This window comes from Macrobrachium nipponense, chromosome 4 (genome assembly GCF_015104395.2).
Source record: "Macrobrachium nipponense isolate FS-2020 chromosome 4, ASM1510439v2, whole genome shotgun sequence".
Lineage (NCBI taxonomy): Eukaryota > Metazoa > Arthropoda > Malacostraca > Decapoda > Palaemonidae > Macrobrachium > Macrobrachium nipponense.
This window is the reverse complement of record NC_061100.1, coordinates 22,196,149-22,215,481: the sequence shown is the minus strand read 5'-3', so window position 1 is coordinate 22,215,481 and position 19,333 is coordinate 22,196,149. Positions and strand designations below refer to the sequence as shown.

The window sequence follows — 19,333 nt, the reverse complement described above, 5'->3', positions numbered from 1 at the left end:
TTGTTATCAAAAGTATTTCATATATCGATTACTTTATACTTACGATCCCTAACATCAGAGTACAAAACAATTATATTCAGCATCCTTCAAATTCCTCTTCTGTAATTTGATTTTTAAACGAGTTTCTCGACGCGACTTTTTTATGTACCATATTTTGATCATACTTAGTCACGCTTATCGTGTATAATTACATGCAGATCGCTTATGCCCACGACCATCGCATGCATATGTTTTCAGATTGGTAGACAGTTACGTACTGTGAACCTGCTTTCAGTTTCAGGTTCTGTCCAACTTATAACAAGCAGGAATCAAACGGCCCAATATGGCAACTGTATTGTAAATCAATTCACAGTCGAAAAAAATGGGATAAATCCATGCACTTGAACAAAATTTACAAAGATCAGCGTTTACATTAATCTACATGTCACAAGCACCTTCATGAAGCACTGTATTCAAATCAATTATTTTATCGAGTATACAGGGGATAACTGCCTCTGGGAGGTCTTACCAAGGTAACCTCACTTGACCTTGGCTGTTATCAAATAAAATTTTTACACGACGGCCTTCCAGACAACACTAGGCCAGACATATAGCTCAGTCATTATGTAGAATCAGCTATTTTTTAGACACCATGATAGAATTCTAACCGTTTCTTTTTACTGAAAAATTTATGTATTTCAGTTTTCCCGTTGCCGTGTACGTGAAAATAAAGTTAAATGTCTTGTAATAAAGATCTTAGTTTACATGGCTTTTTCTCATTTCACATTGACGTTTACATTAATATCCCAGAATGTGCACGTTTTCGAAAAGCAGTAACATAAGAGGGCAATTTAACTTAAATCAAGGTGAAGCAAAAATGTAAGTTATAAAAATTATTTTAATTTACAATTAAATTGAAAATTTTATGACAATTAACAATAATAACTCCATACACATAATACATACAAATAAAATGCTCACTAACGTGCATTTTTATATAGCATGACAATCACGTCAGTTACTACTAAAGAAAAATAAGATTTGGTATGGGTCCTGTCTGGTTTCTGCTTTATTTCTAAGCCACTGACATAGTCCTTCATTAAGCTACGATCTAGCCCACACCTAATATTTTATTTTTCTCTGTGGTATGAATGATATAAATCATGTGTCAGAATGATTATTTCATATACTAGCAAATTACAGGGAGGAGCGGGGGTGGGAGGTTAGGATGAAACCCCTTTATAAACCATCTTAGGGGTCCCCACCATAACCCTGCCAAGTTTCATGCCCATCGGACCAGCCGTTTGGCCGTGATTGAATGACAGACGGATGGGCAGACATAACGACCATTATAGTAAGATGTATGTGTGTGTGATCGTCATGGTTTTACAAGTATAATTTTACATTCACAGACATAATATACCCCAAAATCACTATATTAGGGTATTTAATTTAACATACAGCATAGAACATCTGTTGGTTGGCAAACTCTTTCATCAAGGTCGACAGCAACTATTGTCGTAACATAAATTGGTAAAAATAAAGGCTAACTACGGCACCCATCCTGTTCAGTAACTAGTAGTACCAGTTTACGTGCAAAATGAGTCCGTTTTTCGGTACCAGTCCCTTGGGATGAAAGTAAATTCATAAGCAAGAGACAGCAAATACTATGATGATAAAAAAAGACAAATATAAAGAAAATCATAAACACAAAGTCGGCGACTTTTCGTAATTGGTAGTCAGGTCTCGGTACCAAACAAGGGACCACTGAGGTAATTTGGCAATTTTTACATATCTTGCTTCGTCTTAATAAACACCATATTATTTGAAAGCTTAAATTTCAAGTCAATGCCCCCCTTTTGTAGGGTTGTTCCATATGAATAGGTTTTGTCTTCTGTATAATAATAATACAAGAGTATCGCGAACTACGGTGAACAACAAATAATTGATTAAGTTTACCTTTCTAAAAGAGTAAAGAAAATGTAGTTTGGGAATTACTATAAAAAACGAGACTTGGTGGGTTATGTTTAAGGATAAACTTATGAAATATGTAATTTCCATTAGGTGAGCACCATAGATCCACTGGCGATTTCATAAATCGTTTTTGCAATGACAATGGGTTTCCTACAGTCATAATTAGGAAAAGATTTAACAGTTAAATAAAAAAGCCAATGACGTTTAATTGAAAATTCTGAGTAGTGAACCCCCCCCCCCAAATACCAAAATATTTGTCTTCTTGGGTGATATTCATATAGATCTTCCGACCTCAAAGCAATGTTGGAGTGTTGAGTTCTATTATAGAAAACGTCTCTCACTTTAGTGTTTCCTGTAACGAATGAGCTAATATATTACCTCTCTATCCTGTGCTTTCATTCTCAATGTTATTGTTATTGACTTATTTATTTCGCAGATGGTTATACCATTACAAGCATTTAAAGAAGACTCAATATGCTGCTTGAAAATATTACTGGAACCGAAACCCAAAATTCTTCAGGGTATTCTTGAAGGTGGCATTGTACCAATTCGAATTGACGTAAAGTAGTTCCCCGCACAGGTCGTAATGTCGACCGGTATCTGCGTCTTTGTAGCCACGGGGCTGGCGATTAGGCCAGTAGGCCACCAGACGGAAACCTCTTTCCTGGATGAAAAGGGAAGAAGAAGAATGTTAAAATCAGTCATTTGAAAGTTTGGCCCCAGGCCTGAGCAAATTTTGTATACGTGTATACATTGAATTTACTCATGTCCTCTTTGGTAGATAAACAGTTGTCTTACTAAACTCACCTCTATAGCTCTGAGTATCCTGTATCTTTTCTGGATGTAAGGCAGTTGCTTTTTGGTTGGCAGTTTCCCCAGGGCTTCGGCATGTACTTCCATGGCGATCTGGGAGAGAAGGAGAGAAAAGCAATCGTGAGGTTTAGTCCGAAATCAGCAGAGTTGCTCTCGGGGCTGTAAGGACGTTACCAGAATTTGGCAATGTCTTGAGAAGGCCAGACTAGCAGGAAGACCCCTTCAGCTTGTTATATTACAATTTGTTTATTATTATCAAGTACATTTCTATTCCTTTGCTAGCACTATCACTACTACTGTAAAAGCTACTGCTATTAGTTGTTACTGTTATATTCATTAACTGATTTGAATTCGAAAAAAAGCTATTGTTCGACGCTTGTTTCATATCAATAAGCTTTGACAATTTCATGAAATACTAGTATGCCTCTCCTGTCAATATTATTATTATTATTATTATTATTATTATTATTATTATTATTATTATTATTATTATTATTATTATTATTATTATTATTATTAACTAATGAATACAAACATCTATCAGAGAGAAAAGAACTTACGTAAGGACAAGGTGAAAAGTTGTCATATACACACATAAATATATACTAACTGCATTAACGTCAATCAACATTACATTACGAGTGTTATCATCATTATCATCAGTCAGGGAAACCCCAAGCATTCAAGTAATTAGGAGGGTTTTCAGTCCATCGAACTGGGTCTAATCACTTTGGTAACTGGATCCGTCTCATTACATTGGAATCTCCTTTTTTTTTTCCACTAACTGTGCCACGCTGTCGAACTTATCAGTTCCAGAGGTTCTTTTATTCCTCACACCACTGGACTGTGGAACAATCTCCCTTAGGATGTTGTGCGATTGGAACTTAAAGGTTCAATCGAAGATCCACTGCATTACTACCTTAAAACATAATAATCTCGCACTTAACTACTTTATCTATACTTCCATCTGTTTATTTTTTAATTTATCTTTCTCTCTGTTCTGCTAACTGATCTCTTCTTTTTGTTCTCTTCTGTAACTTCTTTCAAATGAGCGCCATATTCTTTGGAACCTCGAATTTCAAGTCAGTGGCCCCTGCAGCTTTTATCCATATAAGCAAAGATCCTCTGGGACTATGGTATCAGACTATGGTACCAGCCAACAGACCAGACCTGACGTTGATTGATCAAATCAAGAAGGAAGTATCACTCACTGATGTCGCAATGCCTTGGGACACCACGGTAATTACCGTTCCATATCCTTGTTTCGCTTCACCCAGTGCACTTGTTTTTTTCAATTTCTTTTTCCAGTCAAGTTACCGTTGTCGTCTGTAAACCTTCCATTCTTCCTCGACTCTGCTGCTAATTTCTTGATCTTCTCACAATTTAATTGCCTCTCGATTTCTTTATTTTCTCTTACGACGATTCTCCACCGACAGATTTTACCGGAATGTCAAAGTTTACCTCGGCTTTCCTTTGAAATCTTCAACTGCTACTTCAGTGCATTATTGGCTAAGGAACGTTCTAAAACCAAACAGAACAAAATCTCTCCTCTCTCTCTCTCTCTCTCTCTCTCTCTCTCTCTCTCTCTCTCTCTCTCTCTCTCTCTCTCTCTCTCTCTCTCTCTCTCGTATGCGTAAGCTGATCCGAGACTCACCTGTCCTACTGCATCTAAAATGGGCTGCTTCACCAAATGTTTGAAGACTGCCCACTCGTCGTCCTCGATATCTAGCTAAAAAAAAACAAATGTATATATATATATATATATATATATAATATATACATATATATATATATATATCATATATATATATATAGATAATATATATATATATATATATATATATATATATATATATATACTATATAATATATATAGATATATATATATATATCTATATATATATATATATATATATATATATATATATATGTATATATTGCATATATATTATATTTATATATAAATATATATATATATAATATATTATATATATATATATACATGACTGGTAAAAATGTTCTGTAACAACAGAATTCCATCTAATAAAAGGAGCCCATAAAAACACCAAAATGTAGAGAGAAAAGTACTATATTTCAGAGACTGCTGTCTCTCTCTTCAGGTATATGAATGAGAAAAGTTTACAGAAAAGGTGGTATTTATACCAAGAGATCCGTCCACAAGTAAGCCAATTTAGGTCACCCCCGCTGATAATCTTCCTTTAATCTTCTTAAGCGTTGGTTGAATGAAAACTTCGTCGACGACATCTGAAATCCACGCGCCTTTTGAGATGTTCATTACCTGCTTCTCTTTTATTAAGGCCGATTCCATCATTTGACTCTTGTACCGGCAGTTGCTGCTATAAATTACACGTGACAAATTCCAGTTTATTCTATGGTTATGTTCATTTATATGGTTGAAAATAGCCGAGTTCTGTTGTCCATACCTAACTGACCGTTTGTGTTGTATTAATCTCTGGGGAAGTGATTTACCTGTAAATCCGATGTAAGATTGGTCACAGTCCTGGCATGGGATCTCATAGACCCCAGAGTCTTTGGGAGATGTCTTTTGTTGGACGTTAATCAGGGATTTTGCTAAGGTGTTTGGGTAGGTAAATGCAAAAGGGTTGGATTTCCCAAGGGTGTGGGTTACTCTCTTAATCGTCTCCAGGTGACGAATTTTTATTTTATTGTTGGGTGTGTCTCTGGTCTTGTCTTTAGGGGGTCGGTAGAAAATTACGTTTGCTTTTTGAAAAACTGACGAAAAATCCCCTCCAGAACGTTCCCACAGAATTTTTTCGGAAAGTAAGATTAATTGGCCAAGACAAAAAGAGTATTGAACTATTAGAGAAATTTATAGTAATTAATCCTAAATTACCCTACTTTTATGGCCTTCCCAAAACTCATAAAGACAATCTTCCATTCAGACCCATTGTTTCATGCGCCGGAGCTTTCAATTACAAAATTTCTAAATGGTTAGCTGGCCTCCTTTCTCCTCTTTTAGGCACTTTTCTCCCAGTCACATTAAACATTCGGAAGATTTTTGTCCCCATATAATTGAGAAAGCAATTCAAAAAGCAAACGTAATTTTCTACCGACCCCCTAAAGACAAGACCAGAGACACACCCAACAATAAAATAAAAATTCGTCACCTGGAGACGATTAAGAGAGTAACCCACACCCTTGGGAAATCCAACCCTTTTGCATTTACCTACCCAAACACCTTAGCAAAATCCCTGATTAACGTCCAACAAAAGACATCTCCCAAAGACTCTGGGGTCTATGAGATCCCATGCCAGGACTGTGACCAATCTTACATCGGATTTACAGGTAAATCACTTCCCCAGAGATTAATACAACACAAACGGTCAGTTAGGTATGGACAACAGAACTCGGCTATTTTCAACCATATAAATGAACATAACCATAGAATAAACTGGAATTTGTCACGTGTAATTTATAGCAGCAACTGCCGGTACAAGAGTCAAATGATGGAATCGGCCTTAATAAAAGAGAAGCAGGTAATGAACACCTCAAAAGGCGCGTGGATTTCAGATGTCGTCGACGAAGTTTTCATTCAACCAACGCTTAAGAAGATTAAAGGAAGATTATCAGCGGGGGTGACCTAAATTGGCTTACTTGTGGACGGATCTCTTGGTATAAATACCACCTTTTCTGTAAACTTTTCTCATTCATATACCTGAAGAGAGAGACAGCAGTCTCTGAAATATAGTACTTTTCTCTCTACATTTTGGTGTTTTTATGGGCTCCGTTTATTAGATATATATATATAATTATATTATATATATATATATATATATATATATATATATATCTATATATATATAATATATTATACACACCTTTATTAAGTTTATTTGATTCAGCACCGGTAGATCGAGCACTGGGACTTTTTGTAAGAGGGGGGGGGGGAAAGAAAGATGAAATAAAAAGAATATGAACGGAGATGCTGTAAGAGGAATGAAAGGGTCCAACGGACACTGCAAAGAACCTTCAGTCATGCTCACAGGACATCGCGTGAGGCGCACTGATGGCACGAACCCCATATGGGATAAAAACGGCAAGATTAAACGTGATTACTGTAGTCTTTTCCTCAAAAAGCATCAAATATCATGGATGGAAAGCTTGCTCAAAACAACCTCTCTCTCTCTCTCTCTCTCTCTCTCTCTCTCTCTCTCTCTCTCTCTCTCTCTCTCTCTCTCTCTCTGGTCTGTTCTCGGAACTTTGTATGTTAATAACTATTTTATTCATGAATAGAACTAGAATTTGGGTTATGCTGAAGTGTCGACTGGTAAAGTCAAAACTAGACGTACAATAGTAACTTTCTGAAGTGCAAAACGATCACTGAAGAAATCTGGGTCAAAGTTTTAATTTCCGGTGAGCTTGATAAATAAATTGCCAATATGTAAAGACTGACTTAGAAAAGAGTGATAGAAAATGTCAGATTCTGGGAAAGGTGATTTGATTAAGGATTCCGGATACTGGGTTTGTCAAGAGGTTATTAGCTTTTTGTTATGAAATGATCTATTTAAACAATTATTTCTATAATGTCACATCTAAGACCAATTTCCTAAATGAATTTAGTCATGTGATTATTTCCACAATTATTTTGGTGTAAGAATTGACTGCATTCAATTTCATACATAAATCATTTCTGCAACTAGTGCATCTAGAAATTAATTCTGTACGAGTTTGTTTGTTTGTTCAAGAAATGAGTTTTATTAAGGAAATTTCTCATCAGGGAAATATTGGATTCCTTAAGCAATTTGTCCGATTGATAAGATTTTCCTTAAGTAGCCACAATTATATATACAGGTCCAGCCAAATATCCGAAAGACCTAAATCTTACTATGATGTAAGCACTCTATTTTAAGAAGCCTATGTGTCTTTGCTGGACAAAAACAGAAGAACAGCCTAAATGATAGTAGCTTTGAGAAAACTGACAATAAGTGAACAAAATCTGACAAATGATAGAAATAATGAAGAGATAATGTTAGAGAAAGACAAATGAAAAAACTATTCAAGTAGTATGCCTAATAATAAATAAATAGATATCTGTAGATACAAGTCCTCGTGCCGAGTCATCCCACTCATACCTTCAGGACGTGTATAGGCCTAAACATCAGCTCGTAGTCGACTAAGAGCCCGTCTATCGAGTTCACTGGGAGGGACTGGTTGATGTCAGTGTAGAAATTATCGCGCCGCGTCTCGGCCAGTCCTACCTGTGACAACGGAAGCGTAAAAAAATGACAAATTTCCTAAGACAATTTGTATTTCTCATAGCTACAAACCTGAGGTCTCAACAACAGGATCATTTTCTAGTGCCTAGCAGGATCCGGTTAAATCACAGATGAAAAACCAAGGAATCTTGCGAGATCTGGCAACGCGAGCGTATATCATACCACAAACTTCAGAATATTTTAGTTTAACCAGACCATTGATCTGATTCACAGCTCTCCTAGGGCTGGCCCGAAGGATTAGATATTTTTACGTGGCTAGGAATCAATTGGTTGCCTAGCAACTGGACCTACAGCTTATTGTCGGATCCGAACCACATTATAATTAGGAGAAATGAATTTCTAATCACCAGAAACAAATTCCTCTGCTTCCACGTTGGCAGAGCGGGGAATCGAACTCGGGACTACCAAATCGGTAGGCGGGCATGTAACCCACTCGTCCAACGAGGAACTACGTATCGCCAACAAGCTGATAACAAGTCAGTGACCATACGTGGAGTACCTACAAGTATGAATCTTCAGCTAATGCTGAATAATTGAATAAAGCACTGACAACTTATTGCATACATACCACAAACAAGTTGATAACAAGTGGTTGGAACGAACCTTTTGGCAAAAAGCTGGATAAATCGTATGAAGCATTTGTTAAAACTACCAACATGTTGTTGACTTGTATTCAACAAGTTTGTGACATGTTGGTGATGGGGTACCAAAATTTAAAACGCGTATTACTGTAATGCAGACTTACCCTAAACTTCAAAGAAATGAGTCATACCTTGTGGAAACGAACGTGGTTCTTCTCCTCTAGAAGTTGGACGGGCGAGAAATCTAGAATGTCGAACAGGTGGACTTCGCAGGGCAGATCAGCCACGGCTCTGTCGAAGGTCGTGTCGAAATTGACGCCGAAGGACAGCGTTAGGCATTTGTCAGGGAGGCCACCACCGGGGAGTAACTCGAGCTGTGGGTCCATGCATAGCGCCTGGTGATTTAAGAAAGGAATTATAAACGTATGGGAAAGTTATACTCCATTTAGGTGTTGCCAAGCTTATAAGTTTTGAGTTGGTGTAATATCTTAACTGGGGGTAAACTTTGTAGAGTAATATTAACCAAAGGATAATTCTGTACGAAAGGTTCGTGGGGTGCCGTGTTCTATGGGTAAGAGCCCGTGGTGTTGGCATAAGGCCAGCTTAATCTCAAACAACAACGGGTGCCGTGTTTAGTACCAGTCCCTCGGTGGTGAATGTAAAAACATAAACAAAGGACGGTATATTTCTCAAACTATATCGGTAAAATTCTTAAATTATCTTGGCAAATTCCTCAACTTATCTCGGGACATTTTTCAAATAAACTCGGTAAAATTCTCAAATTATCTCAGTATATTTCTCAAATCATCTCAGTACATTTTTCAAAGTATCTCGGTAAAATTCTCAAATTATCTCGGTAAAATTCTCAGATTATCTCGGCAAATTCCTCAAATTATCTCGGAACATTTCTCAAATCATCCTTGCAAATTCCTCAAATTATCTCGGTATATTTCTCAAATGATCTCGGTACATTTCTCAAATGATCTCAGTAAATTCCTCAAATGATCTCGGCAAATTCCTCAAATGATCTCACCCGTACTGTATCATATACACCCTTCTCTATATTATTCAGTAAAAAAAAAAATTTTCTTATAAACCATGTTCTTCTATAGAATCGCCAACAAAAGCGACAGAATTCTGTATTTTTTTTAATTCATTGGAACATTCAAGAGAGAGGCGGCGTATTTGGAAGACCTTGCCAGTTGCACCTCGTGCTTCCTGCATTCATGTTTGCCCTCATCAAGGAAAAAAGTTTATTAGGAATGGAATATAAGACTTAGGCCAAAAGGCCTATAGGGGTGGCACGGTGGGGCGACAAAACCCCCACTTACAAAATCACCCTCATATACCAGAATTTTCTCTTCGAGTCACAGTCCACTCTCCTGGAATTTTCAAGACCCATTCAAGGTTCTTGATCCTTAGGGCGTCCTTCTTGGCGCTTTCTTTCAGCATAATATCTTTTAACTGTATTTATATTTCCAATGGCAAGTCTTCCTTCTTGATTCACACTCTCCAACGAATCCGCTACAACGAGACCAGTATTTCCTCTAGTTGATTTCGGCTGTTGATAGAGAGTTACGCATTTTTGCTACTTCCACTGATCCTTCATCTCGCTCATGATTATGCTCTATACTTGACATGACGTCCGATATCTCTAAATTTGTTGTTATTTTTCCATTACATCCAAACGCTGATCTTCTAGAACATTCCCATCTCTTCGTAGTATCACTGGTGGATTTTTCAATATACATATAACATTTATAATACAGTTTCTCTCCACCTTTATTATTACAGGTGATTTCCATGATGGGTAAACAAATAAAGAAAAGTTAATCTACTCTCAACCTAAAGCTCCTTGTAATCATTGTAAATAACTACTAAAAGATAATTATCAATACAAATATTTACAGATAGTTTGCTAGTTAGCAGTTACTAATAAAGTAACATGGTTTTCTTGTAACCACTGTAAATAACTATCGAATAACGATAGGTAATTTGTTAGTGGGGGTTTTGTCATGTGGGAATTTTGTCGTGTGGGGATTTTGTCGTGTGGGAGTTTTGTCGGTGGGGGTTTTGTCAGGCATTCGGAACCTGAGTTTATCCAGCTCAGAGAGGAACATTGAGAGTGAAAAGGTTTGAGAGGTGTAACAGGAGGAAAATCTCACAGTTACAAGGAGTTACAAGGATTAGGATGTCTCACAGACTTGTTAGTCCATCCGAGGAGACATCGTGTGCTCACTTATCTGTAGGAACAGGTTTTACTGTGCATTCACAGTGTCCTAATGATTTTGTCTAGCTTTCTTTTAAACTCTTCCACACTGTTGCTGTTTACAACTTCTGGTTGCAGTTTATTCCACGTGTCACGTTGGAAAGTAAGATGGAAGAACGTGAATATGAACGGATGTCCTGTAAAAACAAAAATGAAAGGGGTTGCAGCTATAGGGCCAAAGGGACGCCGTGAGGAACCTCAAGTGATACCTACAGTGCATCGCGTGAGGTGCACTGACGGCACTATCATTCTATGGGGATAAGAGTATATATTAGGCATTTACACGTGAAAGAGACTACACGACAGGACCCATACGAGTCAAGGACAACAACTGAATGTTTAAAAGAGAGACAACTTGCTCACTTTATGCCCGTCGAGGAAAGTGCTGGCGCGGTCGCAAGTGGGGGATCCTCCGACCATAACCAGCTTCCTGCAGGACATCTGGGGCGTCTCCAGGTGATCAAAGTAGTCCCGAACATCTCTCAGGCGGGATTCCTTCCCCGAAGGCCACGTCCTATGAGCGGCGACCTCCCTCGACGCTGGAAGGATGTGAATCTCTTCCGAAGGGGCCATTGGAGCTCTGTGGTTAATAGCAAGGTTGTAATTATTACATGGGATTTATGGCTCCGCGAAAGATTTATTTATTTTTTTTTTTTTTGTTATTTAGGAAGCAAGGGACAAATATATGTTTAAAAAGGATATGGGAATTATGAAAATTGTAGTAAAGATATCAATGTATATTCTAAGGAAATTTCACAGCGCTAGCGGACAAAACTTTTAGTAGGATTTGGAGGCAATAGAACACATTTCCATTATCAAAATTACAACTGTAGATACTTCAGAATTTAGATGAAAGCGGACATCAAACTCTGCTGCAAGGGTAACTTTTCCATTTCTTAATGATCCCTGTCAATTTTGGGGATTGTATGGTCTCCGATTTTTAAAAAATTGTTCTTACTAGGCGACAATTTTGGACGCACTGTTATAATGTTAAAATATGCACTGAAAGATATTGCTTAGTTTTGTTTGTGGTGTTTATTTGTTCTTCTGTTTTTCAATAGACAGATAACTTAGTCAGAAATTCTGCAGGACCCATTCAAATTCAGCCCGTGTCTCGATAATCCATTTGTTTCCTGCCTCGTGTCAGTGATGACTCTCATTAAAAAATCACCTACAGCACTGTATATATTTCAAATGTTACACTTAATCGGATTAAAATTTAATTTGTTTGTTTTTTCTTTCCTCTGTTTATTAACCACCAAATGATACCTTCTTTCAAAAATGTGAACGCTTCCTTATTTATTTTTGGATTTAATTTTTTTTATGAGAACCAATATTACGTAAATATTAGCGCATCTATGCCTGGGGTGCGCTCTTTATCTTTGAACGTGAAAGAGAAATGTTCAGTGGATTCTCTCTATGATTTGTGTGTGTGTGTGTGTGTGTGTGTATGTGTGTGTATGTATATGTATATATATATATATATATAGATATATATATAATATATATATATATATTATATGTATGTTGTTATGTATGTAGTATGTATGTATGTATGTATGTATATATATATATATATATATATATATATATATATATATATATATATATAAATATATATATGTGTGTGTGTGTGTGTGTGTGTGTGTGTGTGTATGTATATGGATATATATAATATATATATAATAATATATATCTATATATATATATATATTTATGTATGTATGTATGTATGTATGTATGTATGTATGTATGTTATATATATATATATATATATATGATATTATATTCTCTAAATATATATCTATTATTGTGTGCGTGTGTGTGTATGCTCCAAGCACTCAGTGTCAACACTCACCTCATCTCATAATCAAACTCCTCGACGAAACGGAGACGCATCCTTCCAGATCCATCGCCGCAGATTCCAAGCGTTGAGCATCCTACAGGAATCCTCAATTCTGAGAGCCAACCCTCAGTCACGGGGTATCCTTCGTATCGCAGGATTTCGCTCGCGTGAGTTGCGAAGGACTGTGGGACTTCGTCGTAGGATATCTGGTTAGTTTCTCCGTTATGGAGCCGAGTGTATAGGATAACCGTCGCTGACAGGACTACTACCAGCAGTTTCCAGTGGCGAACTGTTGATGAGAGTCTTCGGGAATACTTGCGGAGACACGTAAACATAATCATAGATCTCAAATGTCAGTGAGACAGATCATAGATATTAAATTATCAGATAGACGACAGTTGGAGAATCGTGTAGAGACGAAAGGCTTCGTTTTAGATCATATTTCAATTACTTATTTTTCATTTTTTTTTAAGTAAGTGACACTTCACTTCAGTTTTATCTGTTCTGTGAGAAAGGGCGGATCTTTTTATAATATATATATATCTATATATATATATAGATATATTATATAAATATATAATATATATATATATATATGAAATTATAAGTGAACCTTGAACAAGCAGCTTAAAATGATAACTCTGCATCTACTTTGTTGTCCTCTCTCTCTCTCTCTCTCTGACACACACACTCGTTTGTTACGGGCTGCCCTAAAGCAAGAGCCCGTGCCAGCTCACGGTTGGCTTAACCTAAAACAAACGAACAAACTCACGCAAACACCCACAGATACAAACATACGCACCCACACACACATCCAGATGATTACATACACCCATAAATACACATACATACATACACAAACACAAACACTACACACAAACAGTTTGATTTGCGAACTCAACTTCAGATATAAAACACAACCTGATGCCAGTTACAATAAAAAGGTGAAGGACTTGTTATTGTTGTTGAAGATTAACCTGGTATTATATAGCCAATAGTGATCTATGGTCCGGAAGTAGCCCGGAAAGCACGCCGAAATCCGGAATCTCCATAAAATGTCACTTTACTGTGCACAAATCTCAGTTCCAAGAAATACTGCGAAATCCGGAATCTCCATGAAATGTCACTTCAATGTATACACGTATCTCAACTCCGTAAAACACCGTGCACTCCGGAATCTCCATAAAAAAAAAATGCCATTAAAAAAAACACAACACAGTCGCACATCAAAGGGCACAATCAAGGCTTGGGCACAATCAATGTCTCTATAGACCTCGGGCACAATCAAGGTCTCTATGGACCTTGGGCACAAACAAGGTCTCTATAGACCTTGGGCACAAGAATGTCTATAGACATTGGGCACAAGAATGTCTATAGACATTGGGCACAATCAACGTCTATAGACCTTGGGCACAAACAAGGTCTCTATAGACCTTGGGCACAACAACGTCTATAGACCTTGGGCACAATCAACGTCTATAGAACTTGAGCACAAACAAGGTCTCTATAGACCTTGGGCACAATCAATGTCTCTATAGGTCTTGGGCACACCTTGGGCACAATCACAATATGGAACCGCTTACCGATATACGTCAATAACTTCGCAACCATCCCAACCCCCTATGCTTTAAAAGCCATTTCACGCTTAAGAGACGAAAATGCGTCGATGTCTAAGAATCCTCTCAACGTAGAAGGCTGTAGTGAGAGCTTGCAGGAAAGAATAATCGAAATTTGACAGGTGACTCGGCGAGTAGGAGCATTGTACCACTCGACTGATATTATTGACTGGGATTTTTCCTCGTGTTCAATGCACGGGACGAGATGTCAATGGTGGATGTGGTCTGAGGTTAATTTATACAGACAGGCACACACACACATATATAATATAAGTCATATCACATTTCCGTGATTCATATACATATATCGAGCTACAATGTCCTTTAATATCTAATTCGCTCTACCTCGGAATTAATATATTTTCATATATGCTTAACCGAAGGGGAATTTTTTCTCGATAATAGATTTGCCTGGACCAGGGCGCGAACCTATGGATCCTTTCAAACCCAGGAACGTCAGTGAAGCGTTACCTACTACACCACCGCGAGAGGCTAAAAGTTCATGTCGCCTCTCACCCTCATATACCTTTCGCGCGCGAAAGGTATATGAGGGTGAGAGGCGACATGAACTTTTAGCCTCTCGCGGTGGTGTAGTAGGTAACGCTTCACTGACGTTCCTGGGTTTGAAAGGATCCATAGGTTCGCGCCCTGGTCCAGGCAAATCTATTATCGAGAAAAAAATTCCCCTTCGGTTAAGCTTATATGAAAATATATTAATTCCGAGGTAGAGCGAATTAGATATTAAAGGACATTGTAGCTCGATATATATATACATATATAATATATATATATATATATATATATATATGTGTGTGTGTGTGTGCTTGGGAAAGCGTGCGTGTCATTGCTTACACAATGCAGAAAAAATGCGAAATCAGTTGAATTTCGTCGTTAGAATACTTCAGCAGATGGATTCTGTCGCCTTGACATTTTCCGTCAATACCGTCATTCGACATAATTTGGAATAAGTAGTATTTTTTTTTTCTTCTTCTTCTTCTTCTTCTTCCTCGGTCATATTTGCTTGTATACGAATGAAGATGCTTGCGTTCTCAAGGTTACTAACACTTAACAATTCTCATCTTATACTTTAATAATTTATCTATATTTTTATCTATTTATTTATTATTTTATTCATTTACTTACTCTTTTTCTTCTCAAATAAGTGATCTCTCTTTAGCTGGATTTCATCTTATCTTTAGTAACTTCTTTCAAATGAACACCATGTTAATCTATGCTAATTTATGGAAAAATATAGATTTCTTTTAACAACATTTTTGGAGTTATTTTCTTAAGGAAAGGCGATTTTTTTGCTATTTTATATCGTTAATCTGTGTACAGTTGCCGATTCTCATAATGATGTATGCAGAAGTAGTTGATAATTCCATTATCAGAAGATTTTAGCATGAAAAAATTTGTATTATAGAATTTTACCCCAGAATCGAAGTTGGTCTGAAACACTGAATGTTCTTCTGTACTTAGATTTTTCACCCCCATTCTGCTAAACACAGCCGACTGGTTCTAAGCTACTATTCAGAAAATAGCTAAGTGAAATTTTAACCCGAATGAATTTTCGGTAGTGTTGTCCGGGAAGAATCAGCCACTGGTCAATGTCGTATTTACTGCATTAGGATTATGTTGGCCTTATGCCATCACGGGGTTTGCTCTCTGCAGTAAATGGATGATCGAGTTCCTGTTCTGGCACTGGTCACTGTTGTAGTTACTGCATAGGATTATGTTGGCCTTATGCCATCACGGGGTCTGTCCTTTGCAGTAAATGGATGACCTGAGTTCCTGTTCTGGCACTGGTCACTGTTGTAGTCACCGTTCTTATAGATTTAGTGGCTTTATGCCATCGCGGGGTCTGTCGTCTGCAGTATAGGTGTACTATGGCCCGAGTTCCTATTCTGGCACTGATCACTATTGTAGTCGCTGTTCTTATAGATTTAGTTGGCCTTATGTCTTCTGCTGTAGATGTATGCCCTGAGTTCCTGTTCTGACACTGATGGCCTTATGCCATTGCGGGGTCTGTCTTCTGCAGTAGATGTATGCCCTGAGTTCCTGTTCTGACACTGATGGCCTTATGCCATTGCGGGGTCTGTCTTCTGCAGTAGATGTATGCCCTGAGTTCCTATTCTGGCACTGATGACTTGTAGTAACAGCTGTAGATTAAGCTGGCCTTATGCCATCACGGGGTCTGCCCTATGCAGTAAATGGATGATCGAGTTCCTGTTCTGCTGAGAATGTTCTGCTCACTGCCCGTTCAGGAACTTGGAGAGTCTCTGTCGCAACGAATAACTCGAAGTAACTCAAGCCAGTGGGAGAGGTCGCTGCAATGCTGCAGGTTCTCGCAGACCATTTCATCGAAGCTCCTTTGATTATACGTAATAAGGCAAAGAATTCACAGGCTTCTGAGGGAATAACTATCTCATTCGAAAACATCACTCTCTGGTGACCTTAATTGGAAAAATGAAGTCCGCAGTTGTACGTAATATATTGCTATACACAGGAAGCTTTCGCCAACATGATCAGTTGGCATCATCAGCCTGAATATCATAGAAATAATATTACATATATGAAAAAGGAAGTTATAAAACAGCTTGTTATGCTTTCAGGTGACTCCAGAATTGCTCGGTAGTCTAATGGCAATTATCTGGGAACGCCGTGGCTCAGTATAGGCTGGTATATGGTCGTTTGTCTTACTGCTTGTTAGGTCTCCAAAAGGGGTGAATTTGGTGGGTCTTCGGTTGTTCCTCCTCCTCCTCTTCTTCTACTTCTTCTGACTGAGATGTAACATTCTTGCTGTTAGAGACTTCGTGAACTTGAAAAATATTTTCCAATTAAGATCACCTGCTCAGACTTCAAATACCTATGTTTCTCTGAAGTATTCTTGTGACATCTTGAACAGCTTTGGGTTGAAGAGATGCCCAAGTGCCCTTGGAAGTGCCATATGCCATTATCGCTCGTCTGACAATTGTCTATTCATTGCGCTCTTGAGCTTTTTAAGTAAAACAAATCCGTGCTTACACTTTGGTTAAAATTTGTAGCTTGAATAACGACAATACGAGGGGATTAAGTTCTATATTATATAATATTCAATTATATTTTGATATTGTACATTAAAAACGGAAAATATGGCTGATTACATTGAAATATATACAATTGAGAGAGAGAGAGAGAGAGAGAGAGAGAGAGAGAGAGAGAGAGAGAGAGAGAGAGAGAGAGAGAGAGAGAGGCTTAATGAACTAATTTTACCAGGACAGGAATATAGTTACAAGTTAGGTTCTTGAGGGAATAAATTATTATCATTATTATTATTTTTATTAATTATTACTTTCTTACAGGCTCGAAGCTAAAGAAAGCTTTCAGAATATATATATTATATATATATATATATATATATATATATATATATATATATATATATAACCGCAGTAACAGCGATAATAGTATCAGTAGTAGTAGCTGAGGCACTTAAGGGTGTGCCGTTGTAAACATGGCATATGCTTTCCCTCTCGGCGAAGGTCACGTGACCTTCCTTCCACGAAGCGCGCGAGCGACCTTGCCCGCTAGCATGTGATATTTTCGCACTTGCTTTCGTGTAAGGAATGCAGCCGATAACGGGGTGGAGGGAGGGGGTGGGTGTGACAGACAGACAGACGTGTGCACGCATGCCATGTGGTCCTATCTCGATACCCATGGCCAGCCAGAGGGAGGAGGAATTCCCGCCATTTTCCAAATGGCGGAGCGCGTTAACTGACGGTGCCTCTTCTCGCCCCCTTTGACCGTTCGTGAATGGCATCCGCGCCGCCAAGTAGTTCTATGCTGTGACTGCAATGACGGCTTGTTTTTCCACATTAAATATATATTTTTTAAGAATAAAAAATATGGTGTTTTGGTATGCAAAACGCGTTTTTGAGCGACGTGATTGCAACCGCATGGTGACGCGTCAGTCAGCGAGATAATCGGTTATTGTAGTATGTTATGGAGATAGTACGAGCATTTCTGTATGATATTACATAGTCATTGGTGTCAGTAAACTGATGTTACGATTGATTCTTTTTGTTTTTTGTTTTCCAAAATAATTTTTTTTGGAGAATTTTAATGTTTTTTGTTTTTGTTTAGTGTTTTATGAGGAAGGAGTATCACTCGTAGAAACGTATTGGTTATGGTGATTCATATTACACCTTATTAGACTAATAAGCCAAATTTATATTGACAAGATTTCACTTTTATTTTTCTTTTACTGAACACAAATCTTTGAAAACGTTACCTGCTTCAGCTCTTTTCTTTCCATTACATTTTAATTCTGTCCATCCATCCGTCCTTTTCTATATTTTCCTCTGTCTCCTCATTCTAGGCTTAACACTTTTTTTTTTTTGTCAATCTACTGTTTAAGGACCTCCGTTATGGCACTGCCATCAGGAACAAGTCGGCCGCTTACCCATTTTTAATCAAAATACGATAGAGAGCAATTTTGTTACTGGGAAAGGTAAAATTGACGCTCATTTTGATGAACTCGAGGAGCTTATTATACCTGCTATATTATACCTGTTATACCTTAAGCCTTTACAGCATATTCATCCTTTTAGTGGTACCCTCATCTCCTGAAGTGCTGGTGTTTTCATGTCGACAGCAGAGCTAAAAATCTAGTTTTTCGCATATACCTCATGGCACTTACTTTACCCACCTAGGCAGCGGGTCGGGTTGGTTGGCTTTTGGTAGGCCAAAACTTTTGGGGAGTATATATCCCGAGGGAGTTCGGTGTCATCAAAGTGTCTCTAAAGGAAACTGGAAGGGGGTAGGGGGTGTTAAGTGTCACGTTTTGGTAAGCTTTATTACCGAAACGTCCAAAAACTTCCTCAGCCCTGATGACCTCGAGGTTCTCTTCTGATTTATCTCTCAAAAAAGATGTCTTCGACATATAAATCGAACGTGGGGCTTTAGAAATTCGGGCAAAGCACCTTTCCTCTCTCTTCGATGCTCATGTCAAAATTCTT

At 37.8% G+C, this 19,333-nt stretch overlaps 1 protein-coding gene across 1 annotated transcript; it reads right to left on the bottom strand.

Moving 5' to 3' along the window:
- Positions 1-928: 928 nt before the first annotated feature.
- Positions 929-14,395, bottom strand: LOC135211299 (uncharacterized). The gene is made up of 8 exons (XM_064244617.1): positions 14,304-14,395; positions 12,733-13,224; positions 11,238-11,454; positions 8,797-9,000; positions 7,881-8,006; positions 4,421-4,495; positions 2,761-2,859; positions 929-2,617 (listed from the first exon to the last, which is right to left on the bottom strand). Exons 2-8 carry the CDS (start codon positions 13,059-13,061, stop codon positions 2,444-2,446), a joined length of 1,224 nt encoding a protein of 407 aa, XP_064100687.1. The 5' UTR covers positions 13,062-13,224; positions 14,304-14,395; the 3' UTR covers positions 929-2,443.
- Between the last annotated feature and the right edge of the window lie 4,938 nt (positions 14,396-19,333).